General features: G+C 38.8%; 1 protein-coding gene across 5 annotated transcripts in view; it reads left to right on the top strand.

Annotated features, from left to right (window-relative positions):
* Chn1 (chimerin 1) overlaps positions 1-26391 on the top strand; it is a 160937-nt gene that overhangs the window by 104586 nt on the left and 29960 nt on the right. For 3 of the 5 annotated variants that reach the window (XM_020168890.2, XM_074071136.1, XM_020168891.2), the window contains one exon: positions 20778-20855. In XM_020168890.2, the coding sequence (XP_020024479.1) occupies positions 20778-20855 (78 nt within the window). Of the gene's footprint in view, positions 1-19986; positions 20017-20131; positions 20491-20777; positions 20856-26391 lie in introns of those variants that run through there. The other 2 variants (XM_074071137.1, XM_074071138.1) reach the window with 2 other exon arrangements.

Raw genomic sequence — 26391 nt, 5'->3', positions numbered from 1 at the left:
GATGCTTGAACTGCCCTTTCAGTTGACAAGAAAACATCAAAAGCTCTAATTGTTTCATCATCAAAGTGGAGTTTCATGTTTAATACTACTACCATACCTCTTTACCTTCAATAAGGAAAACGTGTCTTTGGCCAATAATACTCTAATGACAATTAGGAATAAAATGTGTTATTTTCCTGTGCTATATGCATTTTAGTATGACATATCTTAAACTGTACTTTGTCTGGATGGGAAGCATAAAGTAAGTTTTTATCACACCTGTTCTCCATGTTAAGCCCATTAAGGTCTCTCAATTTCCCCTTGGTCTACCTCTTTTCTTTACTCTAGCTAGGTCAAGGCTCTCCTTCCTTTGCTCTTAATATCCTCACACTTCATATTCTAAGCAGTCTCTTATGAGCCATCTATACAGACAACTTCTTTTTACTCAGAAGTTATCTTGGAATTTAAACAAATTAAGAAGGCAAGAAGCTCATCCCTGCCTCTCCTTTGGTCCCCATGAACTAACTAACTAACTAATTCGCCTTTCAAAATTAGTTCCATTCAATTCAGCATTTATTGTATGTCTCCTATCTGCAGAGAAACAGGCTGCACTCTGGAAGGAATAAAAAAATATTATAAGCTATAAGCCCTGACTCAAAGATTTTATGTTTCAATAGCTCATTATTTCTACCTACTTAATTGACATTTAGGCATCTTGAGAGCAGGGACCAAACTGCCTGTAGTCCAAGAGCTCAATAAATACTAAGTTGGACTTGCTACGATTTCAGCTTGCTCTCTGGTGACCCACCAGATCACAGGAAATGCACTTGTACAAAGGAAAACTGATTTCTTTCAGAATCACGCATCAGACATTAATATGACACTGTGGCTCTCCACCCCCACTTCTAGGCTTTAGCCCCTCATTGTTGTTTCACTTCTCATTCGACACCTTGAGCATTGTAAAATGAATGAACAAACATATATTTTCAATTCAGCCAAACCTAAGGCCCTAATAGAAATCCATCCTGAGACTTAGACCAGTAATCGAACTTGACTTGATACTGTTTTTCCCTCTAAGAACTCAGAATCCATTCCTCATTCTACAGAGAAAGCTTCTGAGGTCCAAAAAATGATCTTTGTGACATGAAGTAGTTTGTGAGATGCTAAGGTATCTTTTTAGAAATGTGTTCAAAAAAGCCAAGATGCCACATGACATTCCCCAAGTTCATAGCTGTCAGTCATGTACTGAGAACATCTAGACCTTACTCTTAAAATCCCATACTGAAATGATTAAAGAAATCCAAAAGGGCTCAGGATATTATTTGTGTGAGTATCATCTGTCTTTCCTTCTTATCACCCACAGAAAGGTTTAGTAATTGAAAGCCACTAGGGAAAACCAGATGGAAAGAGGAAGATGGGAGATAAACACATCAGTTCCTCAGCTCTAGGAAAACAGGCCAGCAGAAGATCAAATTGTAATTCTCTAAGCCAGCTGCAGTTTGGGAAAGATTTCTGAATCTGGGCCAATTGAACAAATAAAATTACTCTTGAATTACCGACTTGAGGGTTGGAAAGAGGCTATTAGAAATTCTTTCAAAATTGCTGTTACATAGTCTTTAGAATTTTGGGAAATAATCACTAGTGGCAAAATCTCTATCAATTTAACTTTTTGAAACAGGAATCAAAGAATTCTGCTGGCTTCGGGAGTGTAAAACCATTTGAGAGTACAAAGCAAGATGAGAGCCGGGCACCAGTGGCTCACATCTGTAATCCCAGCTACTCAGGAGGCAGAGATCAGGAGGATAGCAGTTCAGAGTCAGCCCAGGCAAATAGTTCAAAAGACCCTGTCTCAAAAAAACCCATCACAGAAAAGGGCTGGCCGAGTGGCTTGAGTGGCTCAAGGTGTAGGCCCTGCGTTCAACCCCTGATAAAGCAAAAAAAAAAGAATGAGACTATCTATGGGCACTTGTAAAAGAGTCGGCTTTCTTATTGTAGTAAATCATTACATTAGTCTCAAACTCAGTAATTTAGATATGCAGTTTTATCTTACATGTTTGCTTCATCATATTTCCCTCTTTTTATTGGAATCATTTTTCTTTGCCCCTAATATTTGGACTTCTCAGGGATTGTAAAGTCATAGCTCTGCCCTTAAGCTTTTACTTAAGTTTTTTATGTGACCTCAAATTAGTTCTTAAACTCTTTTAGGGTCTCCAGGTTACTAGAACTGCTCAAAATTGCTCAAACCTGAACATTATATTGTAATACTTTGATTCTTTCAACAAAAAAGTTACATACATCTATAATGGCTACCAGTCTGGTCTGTGTAGCGCTCTCTGTCTCTCTCTCTCTCTGGCATACTGGGGGCTGAACTCAGGGCCTTGCACTTCCTAAGCATGTGCTCTATCACATGGGTCATACTGCCAGCCATGTGTGTCACTTCTTAGGTGTGTGATCAGCCCTCTGTAACGCTGGGTCCACTACTCTGATTCATTCTCTGAAACAGCTAGAATACACATGTGAACCACCAGTGCCCAGCTAACAATATGTTTTATTAAAAAGCATCTGCACTGAACCTGTAAGGTTATTTTTACTTGTCTTTATTTCCTAAACAATACAGCCTAATAGCTAGTCACATAGGTCTTACATCATATTACATATTATGAGTAATCTAGATATCAGTTAAAGTATAATGGAAGTTGTATGTAGGTTACATACATACAGATATAATGCTGAGGACTTAGCATCCACAGATTTTAGAATCCGTGGGGAACCTGGAACTAATTCCCCGCTGATAACAAGGAACAACTTACTACTGCCTTACATTTTCTGTGGTTTGTCATAACCTGAATGAGTCAGCCCTATTTTCTATGTCCTTTGCTTCTAAAACCATTCACTAAAAATAAATGTTACAGGTTTGCTGATGACCCAACTTATATTACGAAATTTTACACCTCATCCAACTGAAACATTTTTCTGGATTAACTTCTAAATTTTTGTAGCTTATTTGCCAGCAGTGCTTGGAGAAAGATCACCTACTGTAAAATTCCACTCCAAAACTGAGCAGAATCTCTAAGCTGCAGATTGTTTAGCACTTCTTAAAGAGATTTGCACCTCCTTCCCTTTTCACCCACTCAACAGGAAGAGATCCCCGTCTGGGTGTAGTTTACTTATTAAGTTCGGAGTGGCTTTGGGCTGCTACCCAGGTTCTTAGTAAAGAAAAAGCTATAGACCCTTATCCTTTAACAAAGTTCTGTTTTGCTTGTAATGGGGGAAAATCTACAAATGAACCCATATCCCATGTTTCTAAGAATTTCTTAAAAGCCATCTTTATTGAGGTATAATTTATATATAGTAAAGTACACACAGTTACATGTACACTTTGATGAGTTTTGACATGAATATAGCCATGTAACCACGAAATCAAAAAATACATTTCACTACACCAGAAAGTTCTTTCATGCCCCTTTGTAAAAAATTTGACTCCCATCCCAGCACCACAGCAACTACGGATTGGATTTCTATCAGGATTTTTATTTTTAAGTGTTGATGTGACAGATAACATCCTACTTAATTTCTCCCACTTGTCACATTTCTTCTCCATCTTTTCTCTTTATTATAAACACATCATCTGAATATCTTTAAATTTTAGAATGTAAAGTTTCTCAAGTCGTATAGAAATGACCATATGACCTTAGAGAAATATGAGCAACAAATGAACTGTATGTAAGTGTGTAGCAGTGGTTGCAAGGCACTCTGACCTGTGGAAGGTTCTGATTTTAGCATTTCATCTGTTAATCCCTAATAAAGTCTCCAGTAAATTTAAGTAGATGATGCTGAAGAACTCCTAGGTACAGGGAGGAAGAGCCTCATTGCACTCTGGGGATCTTGGGCATAAGCCAGAAGCAGGTGGACAGAAAGCAGCCAGTCTCCTGTATTCACTGGCTTTGCCCTGTGCCATAGCAGCTATTACTTGTAATCACAAGTGATGGGAAAGTAGAGGGGAGGAGTCTTCAGTATTCTGAGTGTGAGCTGTAGCAATTGTATCAGGGATCACGGTGAAAAACACCATTCTGCTTTTTCCTGGTCTCTCTCAGATAGGAAAATTTGTCAGTGGAGTGATTCCAGAATTCCTGGTGGAGCACCTCTATAGGGTTTAGATTTTTTTCCCTACAGTTCTTGAAACCATGTAGGTGCAGCCTACTCAACAGTCCTGTAGACTAGAGTTCTCCTCTCCCACGCCCCTGGGGAAGAGTAATATTCTCTTGACTAACAAACTCCCGTGCATGGGCTGTGAGCTGTGAAATTCCTGGAGAAATGGTTCTGACTTTCCCCTGTGTGCCTCAGGGACGCCTATTGGAATGCAAGTGAAAAAGATGATAAGCAGAACCTTGGCTTCACTCTTATTTCTTAAAAATGGGTTAGATCTTTTGCACAATAGTTTTAATAAGTGATTTCAGTGCATCTTGACTAGAATAGCCTTCCCATTATCTGAATTGCTCTCTAGGCAAGAGGGCCTCAGAAGCCAACAGCGTGTTCTTGTGACCTTTTTTGAAGAATTTTATGTAACTTATTGGTCACATTCTGGAGATGCTGGGTTTTTTTGAGGCTTGGAGACCAGGAGTACTGGTGGGAGGCACAGCATGCCAAGTGGAAATTGTGGGAACATGTCATCCATGCTCACTTGCCATGTTGTGCTAGTGAATTGATGGATGGTAACTGTGAACAGGACCAGTCACTTCGGGTCTCTAGAACAGGAGACTTCAGTCATACTGGGTCTTTACCATTTGCTCTGGTGTTCTTCTGTATGCTAGTGATTGGCAATAGCTCTAGAGCAATCTACAGCATGTGTTCAAATGCTCCCTTCTGCCATTTCTTTCCTCTTCTGTACTTCTGAGACTAGTTTTCCAGAAAGATCCATCTTCTCAAATAGAAATGATTCAGAAAATGCCTTGATTATCATGTTATGTCCTATTTATTCAGCAATTCACACACAAAAACCAACCAGTTTTGGTTTTTTTGTTTGTTTGTTTCAAAATTGGGCATCCCTTTGGAAGAGAAGTCTAGATCCTGGTCAGTAACATGAACTAGTGATGTTGCTTTGAGCACATCATTAACCTCCTTGGGCTTCGGTTGTAAAATGAAGGACCCAGCTTCATAGATGACCATAGTTCTAACTGTCATGATTTTCTATCCAGAGTCTCTTTGTTAGCCCTCAGCAGATTTCTCCAAGTTAAGATTCTTTACTTTGAGAGCTTCTGTTCTAAGAGGTAGAACAGCCTGAAAACATACAGATGTTAAGAGTGGATGTGGCTCTGCTGCTGACTAAGATTACAAGTGTTTGAGGCCACCACACAATTTCCTCTGGCCTCAGGAAATTGTGGGTCTCTTCTAAGCTTCCTAGCATGTGTTTCTAAGGACTGTAAGTCTAAGAAAAAAAACAAAAATAATAACATTTCTTAAGACTTTATTATAGTGCAGATTATGCTTAGTACTTCACCAGATTATCTCCTCGAATCTTGATGATAGGTTTAGAGTGAGTTTTCAGGGGATGCTAAGGCATGTTTTAATAGCTCATCCTTTATTTTTGAGGATGAAATCACAGAGGACAGCCAGCCCCTTCCACCAAATGCTCTGGTACCATTATAGAGATTAAACATTGGACTGTGTTAATACTTAGATTGAGCAAGTCACCGTCTTTTGAATAATATTCAACAAAGTTAGAACCTTTCAGGACTGTCCAAAGGAAGTTGAAACCTGGTTCCAATGGGGCCTTGTCCCACTGAGGCATCTCACTTTATAACTGCAATTCGTATGTTTGGTTTTTACAATAAACTATAATGTTAAAACAATGAAGGGTTCCATTGTACAAAATAAGAAAACTTACTACTTGAATTTTTAATAAAGAAAAATATCCTTTCCTATAATGTATAATGTATATAATGTATAATTCTGTGATTGTTACTTATAGCAAAGTCTACCCTAAGTATGAAGAAATGTACCAATTCATTCTTGTTCCTTTCATAAGAAAGGATTTATACTTATGTGATAGTATAAATTACACATAAATGTTCCAAGCTGACTATAATTCAACATGTGGATATTAAGTAGCAGTATACTTAGTAAAATGAAATACAGGAATTTCTTTAAAATTTTTATAATTTTACCCATATAGAAGTATTAACAATTCATTTACATTTAATAAAATTATTGATAACTAAGATTTATAACATAATAAAGCATATCACATTTGTTATATTTAGGTCTTTCCACGTTGACATTTTGAGCAGTTGACTTGAATCCAGGTTGATAACGTCAGGTTTTCATCATTTCAGTCTTCAGAGTGCTTATTAGCATTTCACTGTCAAAACCGAAGCATACTTATCTCTGTGTAACTTACATAGGCGTCTGAGCTGACAGTTGCCCACTAAATAAGCGAGAGTTCCAGTTGAAGTGCTTTTCAACCCAGTACCATGGAGACTGTACTTCACCAGGCCATGGGAGTCTTATTCCAAGTTGGAAGCAAACAGTCCTCTCAGTTTCCAACACAGGATGACAGGTCATTGTTTCTCAGAAACAGGAAAACCAGTCATGATCTTCTTGAAAGAAAACTAAAGATGTTATTATTAACGATAGTACTTTTTGAGAAAATACTGAAGAAAATAAAAATTAAAAACAGTATTTTACTAACCTTTTCAGATAATTGTGTATGCTCCTCTGATGCTGTCACTGGGCAGGGTATTTGGAATGAGGAGGATTCTCTGATAAGAGAAGGGGGAATTCACTACTCAGTTTCCAAGTCACCCACCTGAACCAAGGTCCTTGAAATCCACAAGGAAAAGCACTTTGAGCTGGTCATAGTGATTCACACCTGTAATCCAGCTGCTCTAGAAGTAGAAATCAGGACAAGGTTCAGGCCAGCCTAAGAAAATAATTAGTAAGAACCCATCTCAGTTAACAAGCCAGGCATGGTGGTTTGCATCTGAAATCCAAGCTATATGGGAGGCATAGGTAGGAGGATCACAATCTGAAGCTGGCCCTGGGCAAAAAGTGCAAGACCCTCTCCAAAAAATAAGGCATAAAAAGGCTGTGGGCATGGCTCAAATAGTAGAGCACCTGCCTGGCAAATGCAAGGCCCCAAGTTCAAATCATAGTACTGCCCAAAAAAGAAAAAGCCTTTTGAGGTATCTCACAAACAAAAGGACATTCTCAAAGTGGAGGCCCAGCTAAGATATCTTTAGCAAAGCAGGGAGAAATCAAAAGGAAAGAAGGGCACCCACTGCCATGCAAGGGGTGTGAGCAAGGCGGCCCCACATGGCTGTCCTCCTGGCTGGGGGCTCCACTGGAACTTTTACCTCAGTTGTGATCACTGCTGTCTGTCAGCCTTTCTGCTAAGATCGTGTTTTTGCCATTAGTGGAAAATGGAGAAAAGGGTCTAGGATGGTCTGTCATTACCCCAAACATGGACACGGTGGGTGTGACCCTTATGGGCATGCCTTTCTGGCCAGGGACATGCCGCCTACTCTCAGACTCAGTTACTCATAATACATTTTTTCTGATTCCCCTGTCATCTCATTCTCTATCCTGGCTCAACACGCCACCAACACAAATGTACTTGCAATGTGGCCTCTGAGCAGTTCCTACTTCTGTTCTAACATGATCCACTGGTGTTCCCTGAACTTTGAATGGGTCTGTCAGCCTCGGGTGATTCTGGGCCATGTGGAAAACACTGACGTGCAGAGTGTGTGGTTCTTACAGATGTTGACACATTTTATACAGTATCAAAAATCACATTTGTCAGTATTATCATCAGTCTCATCAGAGAAGTCTTTAAGCAACAGAAGTTGTCAGGTTCAGAGTAACAGATGCAAATCTTCCAAAACTCTGATTGTTACCTGAAAGCTTATGTTTCACCATGGACTGTCAGTTTTCCTTGAGGTGCAAGTTCCCTTCATCCATCTTCTAGAAAATGCCAAACACCCCAGACTGACTAACAAAAATTAAAGCTGGTGTCCCATGATAAAGTCACTAGCTCAGCTGGCAGTGTAATTCTTTCCTTAAGGTAACCATCCACAAGGGGAGTTGAGTTCAGCCACCTTTTACACTGCTTGCTATGAGGCTGACCCATCTCTCTTTCATAGTATTTTGAATGGGGAGTATAAAACTCTGAGCTCAGTGAAATCCACAGCAGAGGGGCATTTAGACAACGTGACCCACACTGATTAATTTGATATGCTGTTCTTCACTAAGACAAGGATCGTTGGGAAAATATAAGGTGTTAAATTTTGTATTTAGTATCTCAAAGGCCTGGTTCTTTTAAAAATGAAAATAACAAACTATCCAAGTCATAGCCCGATTGGATACTGACAGTGAAAAAAGTAACAGCATTCGCTTAAAACACAAAAACAAAACTTTCTATAGCTAACTCTGTAGGTCAGTTTTTGGTTGTTCGTTTTTTTAGGTGAAACTGGGTTTAAGCCCCAGCTGGCCCTTTGCATTTGCTAGGCAGGTGCTCTACCACTTGAGCCATGCCCCCAGCCTTGCTGCTTTAATTCTTTTTAGATAGTGTCTTCTGCATTCTCCCAGCTCCTGTCTCAGACCACCACCCACCCACTTCCAGGTTACAGGTGTATGCCACTGTGCCAGACTTGTTTTTTGAGATACGGTCTTACTAACTTTTTGTCAAGGCTAATCTTGAACCTCAATCCTCCTGTCTCCACCTATCAAGTAGCTGGAATTACAGGCATGAGTCTTTGTGCCTTAGCCATAGGCAAGTTTTTTTTGAACAAGATAAATCCTTGTATTAATATCTTCCTTAACATATGCATTTGAAAATTGTGAAAATAATTTTGTTTGGGAATTTTGTAGCAAGTTACAGGTTTGAATTCACAAAGGATAAGACTTTGAACTAGTCTTACTAATGGTAGGTCATGCCCAGGTCCTTTTCTTCTAATGTTGTTTTGGGACTCATTACTGCAGAGAGAGTTTATTCACTGAGGCAGGCATTTTTGTGGCACTTCACATGATTCCTCCCGTATTTGTTGTTTTGGTCCTGCAGTTAATTTAAGCCACAGTAGTCAATAGTCTTTAGAAATGAAGCCTACCCTTCATGGGTACACGTCAGGCGCTGAAACCAGGGCTGTGAATGGAGCCGTGGCACATGGCTCCTCATACAGGGCCTCTTCAGTCAGCTCTGTTGCTAAGATACTATTGTCGCAGATCTTCCCAGGATACATCTCTAGTATCCAAAATATGTATGTATGTATGCATGTATGTATGTATTTATTTATTTTTGCAGTACTGGGGTTTGAACTTGTTTGAACTTAGGGCTTCCAACTTGCTAGGCAAGTGCTGTATCATTTGAGCCATGTCTCCAGCATTTTTCTTTTTTTTTTTTTTTGGCTTTAGGTAATTTTTCATGTAGGGTCTCAAGTTTTTGCCTTGGGCTGGACTGGACCTTGGTCCTCTTTCCTATGCCTCCTGTGTAGCTGGAATTATAGGTGTACACCACCACTCCCAGCCTTTTTGTTGATACAAGGATCTTGCTAATTGCAATCTTCCCAGTCTCTGCCTCCTAAGTAGCTGAGATTATAGTTGTGAGCCATTATACCCAGTCTAATATTGTATTCTTTTTAAAAGAAGATGCATCCTAATTATATTATTACTGTATCAGCCACTCTGGAATCTCTGTTATAAACATTAAGACTGAGTTAATTGTTTACCCATGAAATTGTAATGGTTTTCCACCTTATAAATTATATATGTCTGTATGGTGGATTTTAATGGAAGAGTTAATTACCTGTTTTTAAAGATAGCTTAATTATTGATCAAGAAACAATTTTTTCAGTTCGTTGGTTTGTCTGGTAGTTTCTGTTGGTTTGTTTTTATTCAGGGAACAGGAGAAAACAATACAAAAACAAAAAGACAGACTGCTCAGTAATGACTTTCCTCCAGAACCCCAAGACATCTGGAGGTGTGCAGTCTGTCACCCTGCCCAGTGTTGTGGAAGTTGTGAGGGACTTTAGAATGCTAGAAGTTAATCAAGACTGAAGGCTTTAGTTGAATCTGGAGTGTCCCCCAAAGACCCATATGTTGAAGGCCTGATTCCCAGCCCAGAGCTGGGCGAGGTGGTGGGACCTGTAAGAGATGGGCCTGGTGTAAGATAGGTCATTAGAGACATGCCTTTGAAGGGGATATTGAGGCCTTGGCCCCTTCCTGTCTCTGTCTTTGCTCCTTGGCTACCATGAGGTGGCTAGGCCTCATGCTACCACAGGGCCAAGCAACCATGCATTGAACCCTCTGAAATGGTGAGCTCAAATAAAACTTCACCTTTAAGTTGATTCTTGAGCTGTAATCTCAGCTACTTGGGAGGCAGAGATAGGAAGATCAGAGTTTGAGGCCTACCTGGGCAAAAAGTTAGCAAGGCCCTATCTCAAAGAACAAGCTTGATGTGGTGTTACATGCTTGTAATCCCAGCTACTCAGGAGGCAGATCTAGGAGGATTATACTCTAAGACTGGCCATTGGCAAAAGGATGAGACCTTATCTTAAAAATAACTATAAAGTAAAAAGGGTTGGGGACGTGGTACACATGCCATGGTGCCTGTCTAACAAGTATCAAGCACAAAGCCCTCAGTTCAAACCCCAATATCACAAAAAAGAAAAAACTTGTTCTCTCAGGTGTTTTGTCACAGTAATGGACAGCTGGTGCACACACTGACCATACTTTTCCACATGTTGTCAACCAGTTGTCAGGCTTTAAACAGTCATTTTCAATTGTGAGTACCTCTGCTTCTGGTGGTTCTGTCTCTGTGACCTCTGAACTTTACTGAGGTTCAGTGTCATTCTTGTCATATGTTGTATTGCCAGGTCCCAGGACCTCCTCGAGGCACAGCAGAGTGAAGAGGACAGGGTGGGGATCTGGGAGCCCTGAGTCTCCAGCACTACTACTTTGCTTTTCTGCCCCTGAGCCAGGACCTGAGTCTCAGTGAATCCCCTTTCTGGAAAACCAGAGTACAAGAATACAGTGCAGTACTCTGTGGACGACAGAAGCCTTGCAAATTCTGTGTGAGTGCTGCTTATGTAAGGGCAGTGTGAAGACTGGGCCTGGGTTTTGGGTGACTACATAGAGATATTATAAAGTAAGACTGAAGTGGAATTACTCAGCCAGCTACCTCACAGATGACTTCTTGACATGCAGCATGGCTGAAGAGTCAGGCCGGGGATGGGCAGAGATTCTAAGGCCTCCTCCAGGGACCCAGCCTGTCTTAACTGCAGTGGAACATAAAGATAAAAGCAGCACATATCTTAGAGCACCGCTTGTACTCAGCAGTAACTGAAAAGCCATTGCCATCAACCATCCTCCAGGAGTTGGGGGCGGGGCGGAGGGGGGTCTCCTGGGTCCTCACAGGTCCTGCGCCCTGGCCTCAGCTGGTGGGGGAACCTCACATGGCATTTGACCAGATCAGCTGCTTTCAGTTAAACTTTCTCCCTTAACACCACTGTGGAGGAGAGTGTCAGCCGGCCAGATTCTTCCCAGTATCTCAAAATGTCACTGTGTGGTAAAAATTAAATCAGACATTAATCTGTTCTTTTTCATGAGAGCCAGTTGTGGCAGTCTGACTCTCCGTGTCTTATTTATAGCACACTGATCACTTGCAGACCTTATCCAGATGTCTCAAATCACACCGAGATGCTCCTTATGAGACTCGGAACACATGAAAAGAGAATTGAATGACCATCCAGGCTTGTGAAGTTCCCCCTTAATTTCATTAAAATGCTTTGAACTAAAGCAATTTCATAAAATGAAATATGGACATGACATGAAAAGTTTGTTGTAGAAAGTGTCTGAAAGCAAGCTGCTTTTACTTTTTAGATGTTATGATGTGAATGTAAAGCACTCAGTGTAGCAGGGCCATTCCAAAAACAAGACAAGCTAATGTCCCCAGAGGTGCGGACAGTTGTTCGTTCTGTAGACCTGCCCTGCTTGCCTACTTCCCAGTGGAATTATTTGGGGAAGTTAAATCTTTTGCCATTTCCAAATAATAAAACAGATTTTTGCAAGTATGTTTGAACTTCACAATTTTCTTATTTCCTACCATGAACTAATACTTATCATTGTTGAGACTTAAAATTAATATTTGCAATAAATTTCAGCTGGAATATCCTAATCATTTACAGTTTATTTTTGCTGTATATTGAAAGCAAGCTTTGATAATTGAAGTTTAAATATGTCTGTAACAAGTCTTTTAAAAAATAACCAAATCACTTAGGTTTTAATCCCAGCCCAGCAACCAAAATCAGTGAGGAATGAGAGAATTAAACATACAGTGCTTAGCTTTCATTCCGAAATGCTGGTTTGCCTCTGTTAAAGTGGTGAGGTGCAGTAACTTGAAGTAACCCCATGTTGGCAGTTTAAAATCTAAAAATACTCCTAAGAGATCAGCCTGAGTCTGCGTTTTCCCTATGTGTGTTGCAACTAAAGTCTTTTTGAAAAAGTGAAGATACTTAGGACTCAAGAGTTTAAAGCCCCTCATGTTGATGAAGTTTTTGGAGCCTAACCTCACCTTTGTTGTTACAGCACAGGAGTAGTGTGTCATTCTTATAGACAGTAAGTATCAAAGATTTGGCTAAAATAAAAAGCCCAAATATAACAACACATTTCCCCAGGTCACCCCTAAGATTCACTGGTGATGGGCCATGGAGAAGAAGTTGGGGGGGAGGGGTCCAGCTTTTCATTAGGAAGACTGGGGTTATGATCATCACCACACCACCCTCACTACCAGTGACCACGTATTAGAGAGGGTTAGGCTTTTGTAAATATTAATAGGGTAAAGACAACATCTTCCGTTTAGTTCATCCTCCCAAATCACTTACCTTTTCTTGTTACCAGTATATCAGAGCTCCACACTACTACCCTCTAAGAACTTAGAAATGAAAAACCAAGACTGAGTCTTATGAGTGAACCTAAAGATCACCACCTAAGATACCTGAGCAGCAATATGCAAAATCATAAACACCTTAAAAAAAAAAAAAGAAAGAAAGGCGGGGAATTGGGGACTCAAAGAGGTAGAAGTTGCTTTTGCTGCCCTAAGCACTGAGCCAGAGTCAGAGAGCCTTACTAAATAAATGTCCATGGTTAAGCTATCCTAATGATAGATGGTTCAGCAGTTATCTTAAATCCGTGCCTTAAATACTCAGTTCATCTCACTCACCCACTGTTCTTATTCCATTCTTACCAGCTTCCTAATTTCTTTTGCTTCCATTGTAGAAGTGGTACCAAAAAAGCGTGGTGGTTCTCTCCTCCTCACTCACGTTATGATTGCTATGTAGCATTTTGTCTTACTATAAACTGTATAACAGCCATTTTTATTTTACCTGCCAGTTTCATGAGCTTGGAAATAATTTCAGTGTCCTCTGGAGAAACAGATGTGATCTCCTTGTAGTAAATAAAGTTTCTGAGCCTACCAGATTGGTGTCCAGACAAAAAGCCATTGTAAATTTGCTTGAGCTACCTTGTATAGCCAGCTGGCCATTCCCAGATAGACATAGCCAGATAGCCCTGTATGCTAAATGAGTATTAACTTCCCCTCTTCCCTTTACATTTCTATTAAAAATACAGACAAGACCATAAAGCCCATTTAGTCCAGTTGGGACTAAATGACTTGGCCATTTAGGAAGAACCAGGATTGGAAACCGAGCTGTGTGCATTCTGTCCCTCTCCTGGTGTAGTGGTGTTCATGTAGAATGGAACAGCTTCCTCAAAATTGCTACTGGATGATTTATCATTCTTCTCTTGTTTCTTGGAAGAACAGGAATGCTATGGCTATACTTCTGTTTGCACTAGTTTTTCAAATGTCTATGTTTAAGTAGTATTGAGTCTGTCAGGGAGCATGTTAGAGTAGACAACATATGGTGTTGGCGATTTAGCATAGTTTATTTTAAATTTTTTATACACTGAAATTAATGTATTGATGTGCCTTCCTGTTATCTGTGTAGGTGATCATTATATAGGCATTTTTGATGGATATTGTGTTAATGCTGGAGGAGCCGTGCAATGATGACTGAGTTAGGAATTATGATGTGACTGCTGTAGTAACATAAAAATTTAGAGCCCTAGCAGAATGGAAGTTTCCTGTGCAACATAAAAATTTATTCCAACATAACTTAAGAAATTTAAAAGTTCTAAAATAGAAGTCTGTGATGTTTGACATAAATGCATTTGGAAATTTTGATTTAGTGTTGAGTCTGGTAGATACTAGAAATTCAAATATAACACTACTAAAATGCCTAGTGAACTGTGAGGTGCTAGAGTGTAAACTATGTAGGAATTTATTGCAGTGATAACCTTTCAAAAGTGATGTTAACAATAGGTAACATGAGAGGCACCTCTTGCTAGTTAGATAGTCTTCAACCAGGTACTTAAATCTCTTAGCTTCTGTTTCTTCATCTACAAAATGAGAATTGTCATATCTACCTTATTGTTTCATTGCAACTAAACTACATCATACATGTAAAGTACTTTTAGTTCAGTGTCAGGCTGCTGTCAATTAGTGGAAGCTGACAAATTGTTATTAAGTACTTGGAATGTATTCTGCTCTTGGCTCCAGTGACGAAAAATAGGCTGCAAATTATAATTCAGGGGATGAAGGTAAGAATAATTTATGTGGAGTGAGTTGAATTTGCTTGAATCTACAAATCTTCATGTTATAGGCTAATACTTGAGGTTTTAGAAAATTTGTGTTGTTTTTATCTAAATTTTAACTTTCTATAGAAATTGAGGATTTAGCTAAATTTGAACCAGAAACTAATTAAAGAGTTGATCCAGCTCTACCACTTCCCAGGCCACAGGGCCATGCCAGCTAGAATCACCTATGGTGCTTTTGAGAAAGAGTGCTGACTTAGGTCAGCTGACTCAACATTGTACAATGAGTCTGTGGTGCCCCTACAATGTGAGAAAGGAGGGTCTGTTTGTGTTATGTGAGGTCCTTTCATTTTCTGGGGAATGTCCTTACTACAAGTAAGTTCTGATGTTCAGTAGTTGGAAACTTATTCCTTTGACTTAAGTCTTAAGTTTCCAGAAGCTGTGGAAAAGGAAGTGTAATTAGTCATTTGCACTTCAGTGTTAATAAGTTAAGACCCTTTCATATAAGCTGGACTTAATGGGATTACTCAGAGTTTGAGCATAGGGGTTCCTGTAATTTAAAATTGCCAGGAGAGGGTCAGGTAAAATTACAGAATGGTGATACTTACAATGTATCTTGAAGTTCAGATGGTACAAGACCTTGGGCCCTTAATCCATATCATAATCATATATAATGCTAACCCTAATCTTGGAAATATAGGTCCTTAGATATAAGGAAAGGGGAAAAACTTTATTTGATTACTTTCTGTGCCAGAAATAAAGCAGAATGCTTCTCTCATTTAATTCTTAATATTTTTCACTATGTTTTTTAAATCCTTTTTACACATAAGGACACAAAGACTAACATAAATTAGTAACTTGACCAAGGACATTCCACAGCCAGTAAATGACAGGGTTAAAGTTAGCATTTTTGTGTGGCCTCAGAGCTTCCTGTTACTCTGCACTGGGAAAAATGAGTGGCTGGCTCCATGGGGTCCAAAATCGGGGGTTGATGGAAGCTCTTGTTTTTAAAAAGCAGTGAATGTGTTCCTTTCCAGGGTCGCTTATTTCACCATCCATTCCTTATTTCTCATACAGCTCCCAGCCCAATTGACCCCTCACCATTCTTATCATCCTATTCCCTGTATTATGGTATGGACAAAGGCAGAAAGAGACTGGGTTGCACAATCTGTCCATTTCTTATCCCTTTTCCAGGGCAGTCACTGTCATTGAGATTAACCTCCAAAAGTGACATCAGTATCATGAAGGGACAGTCAGATCTGAAGACAAGCCAAAGTCTCCCCATCAAAATAAAAAGCTAAATACTGCTGGCATTTCCAGCAAGAATGACCTTGTAGGCTATGCACCCAGTCAGTTTAGATCCTAACCCACTTAACTTTTATATTATAGAACCTGAATTTGAGAGGTGTTGTATCCCCAACACCTTATCTTCTGTACTGACTATAAGGTAGCAGAAAGAGCTAGAAGACTATGGAGACAAAAGACAGGAATTTAGATCTCAGACTTTCTGCTTCCTGGCAGTGTGACCTTGAGCAAGTCACTTTGTGAGCCCTAGTTTCTTCATCTTATAAAGTGACTCTTATAAAGTAACATGTATCCTAGGATGGTTGTGGCCAGTAAATTGGACAACTGTGTGGAATACTAAGTAGTGTTTGCTCCATAACCAATACTGATAATCTCCTTTTTTGTCCACTTTCCATCCCTTTCCCAATCTTGCTTCCTCAACTAGCATGTGTCAGTATAAGCCTTTTTAAAGCTAAAATTAGAACTAGAAGATGGGGAGTTGACTAGAGGCCATAATACAAAGGGAAGGACAAAAGTTACGGAAACAGCCAAGATGCCCCACTTCTGATGAGTGGATTAAGAAAATGTGGTATTTATACACAATGGAATTTTATGCAGCCATGAAAAAGAATGAAATCTTATCATTCGCAAGTAAATGGATGGAACTGGAGAACATCATTCTGGGCGAGGTTAGCCTGGCCCAAAAGACCAAAAATCGTATGTTCTCCCTCATATGTGGATATTAGATCAAGGGCAAACACAACAAGGGGATTGGACTTTGATCACATGATAAAGCGAGAGCACACAAGGGAGGTATGAGGATAGGTAAGACACCCAAAAAAACTAGATAGTATTTGTTGCCCTCAATGCAGAGAAACTAATGCAGATACTTTAAAGTGACAGAGGCCAATAGAAGAAGGGGACCAGGAACTAGAGAAAAGGTTAGTTTGAGAATAATTAATTTAGAAGATAACACACATGTACAGGAAAGCAATGCGAGTCAACTCCCTGTATAGCTATCCTTATCTCAACTAGCAAAAACCCTTGGTCCTTCCTATTATTGCTTATACTCTCTCTTCAAGAAAATTAGAGGTAAGGGCAGAATAGATTCTGCCTGGTAGCGAGGGGGTGGAGGGAGAGGGAGGGGAAAGGGTAGGTAAGGGAAGGGGGGAGAAATGACCCAAATATTGTATGCACATATGAATAAAAGAAAAACTGAAATAGAGACAAAGAAGAAAAAAAAAAAAGGGAAGGGCAAGAGTTTCCAGGCATGCTGTGTGGTATACATCAAAGGGACACTACAGACTTGAGGCAGGCACTCCCATATTTACACAACATGCTCCACAGCTAATACTTGGCACAGCACCCCTGTAAAGCTATCATTTATTGAGTACTTACTGTCTACAGTCTTTCATCTTTCTTTTATGTGTTTTCTTTCAATTTTCCAGTAACCTATAAGATGGCTATTATTGGCCCTGGTATGTAGGTGAGGTGGTCAAGGCACCAAGCAGTGTTCAAACCTCAGCTTCTCTGATTTCAGATACCTGCCTCCTACTAAAAGTAGCTGCCCCCATTAGGCTTTACATTGTAAACAAATATTTATTGAACATATTTTGTGCAGTTCCCTATGCTGGATCCAGGGTTTATATGAAGATATGTAAAACCTATTCTATATAAACAGCTACCCAGATAACTGCTATGGGATAGAATGTGATATCTTACAACTAATGAACAAGTAAAGGACTCTGAGGTTCACAGGTGAACAAGTTCACACCAGACTAGTGCAAACCATCAAAGCTTCATGAATGAGGGAATGGTTGGTTCAGCCTTGGGTCTGCATCTTCTACTTCATGGACTGCACACTAAACTCAAAGAGATCCTAGTTGCTGTTACTTACCATCTGTTCTTACTCTTTGAAAGAAGATAACCAGAGGAACTACCTTGAATATAATCAAGAAAATGACCACCCTCAGACGCCACAGTTTCCTCTTGTTCTCTCACCCGTGCGGGTATAGCATAGTGTTTAAGAACCCAACTCTGCCACCTTACTGCTACATAGCTTTGGGAATTCAGCATTGGTGGACCTCGGTTCTCCCAGCTGTGGAGATAGTCTGTGCCTCTTAGGGTTTATCTGTGGACTTAATGAGATTCTACTTGTAAAGTGCTTAGAAGGGTGCCTGGGCCCCTGTACTCAGTAACAAACAATAGTCGTTATTAAGAGAGTTTGTAACTATGATTTAAGTCTGATGATATAGCCAGATAAATATAAGTGTGAGTGATACATAGTTGTCTGGAACATCAGAACGTTGATAATGGTTGAGAGAGTTAGCAGCCCTTGTGTTCTGCAAGCTCATCCCAAAATTAATGCAGCAGTGCAGATGTTTCCATATTGAAGGCAACAGTGACAAACCCATAGCCATTTGAGAATGTCTAAGTCCTTTTCATCCTAAGCTATCTTATTTTCATCTCCTTATTGCCCTAGGTCACTGCCCAAATTATAATTGTGATACAGTATTTCTTAATTAGTATAAAAATTAAGAAAGACAGTATAAGTCTACCAAGTCTATCATAAGCATTATCTCTTAGTGTCAAAATGTTCACTTTACCTGGCCTTGAAGTTTAGTTACTATAGCTGAAGGACAAGGACTGATCTAAAACATAGGACCTTGGCCAAAAATACTCAGGAAAAAAAAAAAAAGTGCTACTTGGTATTAAACATAGAGAAAAAAACAAATACTGTTCCACTTGCCTTTATAGTCTTCATTTTTTCCTGGTGCCTGCTGAAAATTGGATAAACTTCATTTTAGGCTGTCCATGTCTAAAGAATTGGTAGGCCTTTCATTTTTTAGTTATTACATGACCACTTAGTTCTAAGCTGAAGAATAATTCAGCTTAGGCAATGAAACCTTTTTCCATTGCCTTTCCTCTTTGAATGGGACCATTTTATTTCCCATTAATCACCTAAAGTTATAAATTTGTGAAACTGAAACTTCTGTAGTTGTAAATATTAATATCTGCCTTTTATTTGCTTAGAAATGTTTTTATAAGAATAAAAGGGACTAGAGACTCAAGAAAATAACAACGACTTGGGGATGTTTATAAAAACACTCATGATTTCCAATGCCGAATGTAGTTTAAGGACCACTCATATCCTAATTAAATAGAATCTTCATTGGGTTGATACCATCTATAGATTATGAAATCTGAGATAAATTGGTCATATTAGTAAGCAATTGAATGTATTTATTCTTACTTTTTTGGTGCTAGAGATGCCTATGCTTCAGCATGCTGTCTACTACTGAACTGCCCTTTGCCCCTAATTCGTTGAAATTAGTTTTAGATTCTTTAAATACAGTGTAACATTAGAATTATAGCAGATTTAAATTAATTGCTATAGCATGAGGAAAAAGATGGGAGATGGTTAGGGAACCATAATGCAAAAACTTAAACCTCCCATAATACCTAGAGAAAGTGCAGGTGTTGCCCTTAAATGCAGCACCCCTCCTGCAGGCCCTTTCTGACAAACATCCAAGGGTCCAGGAAGTATAATTGCACTACATCCAGGACCGGTACAACTCAGGGATGATTGATTCCTTGATGTCTCCTCTGGCCTCAAGTTCTTGAAATAAAAAAATATTAAGGCTAGACAATCAAATTATTGGTTTTATCTACTTAAGTGTAGACCCAAAACAGAACCACATCGGGTAAAGACAAAACTAACCATTCCATTGTATTGGCAATGTTATATGATTTCTAGTTGAACTAATTGTCTTTTTCATCAAAATGCTTACCAGTTTTTGTTCATGTTTAACACATCGGGCTTTAAATGACCTCTGTCTGTAATGCACAAATAGGGCTGGGGTTTATACCTCAGTGGTAGAGTGCATACCTGGCATAATACACAGAGAAAGGTTCAGAACAGCCTTCCATGATTTATCTGGCAGTGGTATGTTCTCTTTAAAATCTGCTGCTGTATATTAATTTTCTACTGCTTTTAATAGGTTAAAAAATTCCATTTTGTAATAATGTATGACTCATTCATTACTCATTATCTTCCCACTGATTTTTTTATCCCTTGAGCCAGCAAGAAAATCTTACATGAGAGGAGAAACAGTGAGTTGAGGAACACAGTACTTAAATACTGTTGCTTGATTTTCATTGGTTAGCTGTTTTCTTACGGTGGCCAGTCTAATCCTGCCTCCCCCAGCAAATCCCTCCCTTCCCCCACATTCCTGCTAGAGGGTTTACAGGGTGTCTCTTGCTAGAAACTGACTGCAGGCAGTATGTAGGCATCTTTCATTCAGAATGGACCTTAATCTATTGAATAGAGAAGAAAGCTTTTAGAAATATGTCAGAATTGCATGGCTTTGCAAAAGGGGTTATAAAGAGATGCTGAATATTTCGTATGTTAGCACGACTGTTTTTATTTCTGTTCTGACTCTTAAGTTTTCAGAAGCTTAAATATAGAACCCCTGTTTTAAAAGAAAAGGAAGAAAGAAGAATTTGCCTGGCTAGTCGGCCTCTGTTGAAGAAGTGCTTCATCACCCTATTGCACCTCTCTGTGGTGTGGTGTGGCCGCAGCTCTCTGTAGGTTAAGCTTCTGTGCCGGCTGCAGAATGCTCGTGTGTTAGCTGAATAGAGTTCCTCGGCAGACACAGGCCAATACAGGGTTTCTTTCTTTCTTTCCTCTGAATTCCAAAATGCCATCCAAAGAGTCTTGGTCGGGGAGGAAAACTAATAAAGCTGCCGTTCACAAATCAAAACAAGAGGGCCGTCAGCAAGATTTATTGATAGCAGCCTTGGGAATGAAACTGGGTTCTCAAAAGTCATCTGTGACAATCTGGCAACCTCTGAAACTCTTTGCTTATTCACAGTTGACATCACTTGTTAGAAGAGCAACTCTGAAAGAAAATGAACAAATCCCCAAATATGAAAAGGTCCACAACTTCAAGGTAAGACTATTCATCATTTTTAGCCTTCTCTTATAAGAAATGCTCATTACTTGAAGTGTATAATTTGAAGGAGTGTCTTCTGATGTCTTTTGAAAACTAGGATGACTTGACTAAAATGTTCCTCCTATTCAAGAAAAGATGATGTTTTAAGCCTTATTTTATTTAAGGACTAGCTGAATAGAGCTAATAGAAATCCAACCCCACTTTCTCTAATGCTGTGTTAATATTCTGTTTCATCAATGTGTACACACTGGTAAGCCTTGACTGATATTAAAAAGGCCTCATTTAATAATGATTTGGCATTTTCATTTGTGATGCAAATGCATCTAAATACCTTTGTTGGCAGTTTCGGGAGAGGATTAGATCTTATCCGTTTGGTCTGGTAAAAGACTTTGGCTATAGAGGCATGTGCAGTGCATCTGGATTGAGCAGATGGTCTGCATTTCCCATAGTTTCTGTCTTTTCTTCTCTGTTAATGAATTGACCATGATGGAAAGAGGATGGCTACCGGGGGACCACTGATACTGCTGACACTAGCAGCTTCTTTTTACTTTTTCAGTATTTGCTTTCACCTTTTGTATGTATCGTTTTTAGTTACTGTTTTAATATGTTATATCCACAGTACCTGAATCTTCTTTCATCAGGATGATGTGTGTGTTAATGCAAGTTGTGTATGAATCTTGCCTGTACTTACAGCATGATACAAGGCCTTGAAGTTCTGTCCTTTGCATCCTAACTCAGTACAATCTGAAGTTGTGTGTAAGGCAACCAGTTACACATAATAGACAGATTCACTGGCATTTCTATAGTAAGTTCCCAATAGTTAGACAACTTTATGATGCAGTTTAAGATGAATATTTTCAGCTTTGATGTTGAAAAGGAACTATTTGATTTCCAAAGGCTAAAAATCTTGATATTCCATTTATTAATTTTTTTCAACATTTATTCAGCATATAGAATATCAGGCTCTATACTTAACGTGACTTCATTCAAAATTTGAAAGTCATCCTGATTTTTAACACCAGCATTTCTTTTTCTCAAATGTTAGATACCATGCCCCCACTGCATTTTTCATAGTGAAGAGTACATTATGATCTTTAGATCATTAAGTTACTTAATAAAAAATGTTTTTGAGCTATATAAACTATGTAAAGATTGCTAATATTTCAAGGTAAACCAAATAGTATTTTGTTCTTCAAACATTGTTAAGGACCTTACTTTTTATCTAATATCTTTGCTGTAAAATAAAATTGAGAAAATTCAGTAGATTAAAATACTTGATAGAAAATAAAAACCATATATGCATCCAGTTTTACCTACATTATCTGTTACGAACTCAAGCAATTCATGCAGATTACCAGGCCTTAGTTTCTTCTTGCATGCTGTACAAACTGATCTTACAAGATTTTAGCCAAGAATATGACCCCCTCCAAAAAGTTAAAACATGTTAGCAACCTAAATAGCTATTTTTATGACCTAAGCAAGAATTAGATGCATTTAGGAATGACTGCTATTTAAGAATATCTCCCCAAAGAGATAATTTGATTTGTTCACCAGAAACAGACCTATGAGAATGCCGTTTTAATGCTAAGTCAAGTTCATCCTATGTGATTTTTATCAATATTGATTGAAAGCAAATAGGTCTATTGAAGGATTTGCATAAACAATCATATTCTTTACCCCCTAGGATATATCATCCTGCTATTTCTCAGTTTTAATGCATAGCCTTAATAATAAGCAAATTAGATACATCACAAAGTGCTGACTATGAGACCAATGTGGCTCTTTAAAGCAATGTGATTGCTTTAAAGATACTTTTTAATGCTTCTTTTTTTTTTTTTTTTTTTTGCTTTGCTGGGAATCGAGCCTAGGGCCTTGTGCATGCTAGACAGGTACTGTCCCACTAAGCTATACCCTCAGCCTGAAGATACTTTTTTTAAGCTCATAAAAAGTAGAAGGTTCTTCTTTCTCTGGAGCTAAAAAGTTAAAAACTATCTAGGGCTTGCTCTTTAGAAAGAAGAAGAAAAAAGAAGTATTTATGCTTAGCATAGGACTCATATTAGACAGTGAGCTGCAGTACATATTTTTTAGAGTTGCTAATAAGGTCAAGCATCTCAGAATTTGATGGTTCCCATTAAAATAACTCTTCGTTATTTTAAAAATCTGTGGGATGGCATTATGAAAAAGGAGAAAAGAAATCATACTTGACTTCTGAAAACATCTCCAAAAGAATTCGGAGGCCTGGCAGGAGTTCTCTCCCACACAAATGCTCACTTAGGCGGTCACTGCTTGCAATATGTACGTGCAGTTCAGAGGTCTATTGTGGGAAAGCCCAGAGCTTTCCATGATGATAATCAGTCACGTGGCCTCACTGATAAGTGTTTTCTGTGTCAGTAAAATAAGCTCGAGCCCACTCACCAAGGCCTCATTTTAGTGCAGTTTTCCTTTTTGCTTCTTTACCTGCTTGTTACATAATGCTACCCCGTGATGTGAGTGGCTGTCAAATCTTATTTTGAGGGGAAAAGCCAAGAACACCGTTTACCTTTGGTAAAAAGCAAACACCAAGATGAAAGCCAAACAGAGTTACAGCACCTGACTCCAGAGATGTTTGTGTTGGGGGCTTTTTAGCTAAAGAGGAAATCTTCCCATTTTACTGTTATATAACATGGTCTCTCTCCCCACTGCTGTTACTTAAAAGGACTTGATAATCCATCATGTGAAGACTAGTTTTCCCTCTTAGAGAAGCTATCATTTTAGAGATAAATCCATCACTTCCAGTAAAAAATTAAGCCTTATAAGCTGTCAATATAAATTAGAGTGAAATTTTAAAAGATTTTGAATGTTTTCATTACAAATAAGTGATGTGTTGGAGGAGACATGTTTACTCTTAATTTAAACATTGGACAATGTATACTTGTGTGGAAACACCACAGGGAACCCCCATGTACGGTTTTTATGTCTCAATTAAAAATAGAGTGAAAATAATTTTAACTGTACCTTTGATCAAACTCTTAAGAACTATCCTATTTCCACACACAGAGAGACAGAGAACAAAACAAAACAGAAACCTCTGACATTAAAACATTAGCATCCATCTGCCCTCCATCTCCCCAGTGATGATTGCATCCTACATTCTGAGTCTCTCTGGACAGAATGATAGTAAGACCAGTTCTTCACCCCCCAAGAGTTTGCTTATTATCTGTACTTCCTTGAGCCAGTTGCTTGATCACTTTACATCAGAAAAATTTGAGTTTCTGGTACATGTAGGTACATAGTAGCCACAATTTTTGTTATTATAGATTATCCCTGATTGAATATTTTATCTGAATTCAACCAAGAAATGTTACTGTGAATCCTGTGGCCAGTAGCAGAGGCCATGGCTTGGCTATGATTCTGAGGAAAGCTCTTGATTTGCTCCCAGGCAGAGTAGGTGTTATATAAGAGCAGTTGCATTTTTCATGCACCACAGAATACAGTGAAGTCCTATTTTTACTGGCTCCAAGTTGAACTATGATATGTTTCATTTAGTTTTGCTTAATTTGAAAACTCTATAACATAAAAATCAAGATTAGATGTAATAATAACAGGAGCCTGGCTATATTGGTAAATTGAAAATAACATTAAGAATTTTAGGGCCAGGGGTATAGTTCAGTGTTAGAGGCTTGCCCAACATGTGCAAAGCCTAGGGTTCAATCCCCAGCACTGAAATAATAACTATACATTAATAGATTGAATGTTGCCAAGATAATATGCAAGCAGTGAATCCTGAAATATGAATTGATGTTGTAATTGAAATAACAGTACAGCATGAGCATTAGAGATTCTGATTCAGGACCTACTGGCATAAAGAAGTAATAATATACCCAGCCTTCCTGACCAACCAACTAGACAGTCTGCTGTTTGATAACCTGAAGGGTGGTGGTAGCATATCCCTGCAGAAGGTGGTCTGTCCTTCCAAAGACATAGACATGCCCTGGCCCTCTGGTCTGAATTGATTCACATTTGAGAAAAAAGTACAAAATGAACCAACAAATAAAAATAAGCATTTTGGGTTTTTGTTTCTTTCACAATAGTGAAATGTCATATTCAAAGATCATGCCTACCACCTCCCCACCAACCATCACAGCAGTCAAATTTATGTGAATGTTAAAAATGAAATGAGAGCAAGATGTCATTGTTAGCTAGTATTTAGAGTCTTTATGCATACTTTAAATGCTCAGGAATTTAAATATTGTGTTTGAGTTAATTGTAATGCAAAAGAAGTTAATTGCAGTATGACAAATTGGAAAAGACAACCTGGAATATTTCTTTGATCTTCTATAGTAATGTCACATGTCATTTATGGATTTGAACATGGAGTGTCCAACATAAGGATTTTAAAGGAATAATAGTGGTTTTCTCCAAATCAGAGGTTAAGTGGAATTACATATATTTCTATTAAGCATACACACACTCTCCACAATTTTGAATGTGGGCCACTTGCAAGAGAAGACAAAAATAGCAGAGATTGGTGCTTAGCTGGGTTCTGTCAGACCTGGAAAGAGCTGATGAGACTTTGGAGAGTGGACAGGATCATCTCCAGGGTCCCTGCAAGGATCATTTTCTGTTGCTATCTGATGTGGTATTTAACATGTACTATGGAAGCCAAAAATAATGAACAGGCATTACTCTGCTTTTTACTTTACTTATTGCATTGGCGAGAAGGGCTGCAAAAACTTACTGCACTTTTCCATCCAGACCTCTGTGCTGCCAGTGTTATGGCCCTCTTGACCTCAGCCTTGCCTTTCTTTCCTATGGTTTGTGATGCAGCTGAGGATCTAGTTGTAACATTCAAGTGCAAATCAAGATCATTAAGATTATCAGAAAAAGTGCTGCCTGCCAGTAACAATCCAAAAAGAAACATTTCACAAGGCTCTTGATGATTTTCACATAGTTGCATTATATATTTCTTCATAATCATTTTATAGGGCTAAAAAAATTTAAGTTGCTTTGCTTAAGAGAAACATGATCCTGTTATTCTCACAAACATGACTATTTTCAAGATGTTTCTTAATCTATCCTTGTTCTAAGTTGTACAGTTTTACTTCTCTCCATAGAGTGTCTTTTGTGAAATTGCTAGTGTATAATTTTTAAACGATTTGAGGGAGGAAGAAGTGCCTTGGAAACACCCCACCCCTTTCCAGTCTCTTGTGTGTAGAAGTCCCTACCAGGTCTATGTGGACCGAGAAGAGATTGGCTCTTTCTTGTAGTTTGGTTGGTTGGTTTGATTTGGTGGTGCTGGGATTTGAATTCAGAACTTTGCACTTGCTAAGGCAGGCGCTCTACCTCTTGAGCCACTCCTCCAGGCCTTTTTGCTTTAGTTATTTTTTCAATAGGGTCCATATCTATGCCTGGGCAAAGCCTGAACTGCAGTCTTCATATTTATGCTTCCTGTGTAGCTGGGATGACAGTGTACACCTCTTTACCCAGCTTTTATTGATTGAGATGAGGTCTCATGAACGTTTTCCCCAAGCTGGCCTAGAGCTACAATCCTCCT

This window comes from Castor canadensis, chromosome 4, assembly GCF_047511655.1.
Source record: "Castor canadensis chromosome 4, mCasCan1.hap1v2, whole genome shotgun sequence".
In the NCBI taxonomy this organism is placed as follows: Eukaryota; Metazoa; Chordata; class Mammalia; order Rodentia; family Castoridae; genus Castor; species Castor canadensis.
Note: the sequence above shows the minus strand (reverse complement) of the source record. Positions and strands in the feature narration are given on the sequence as shown.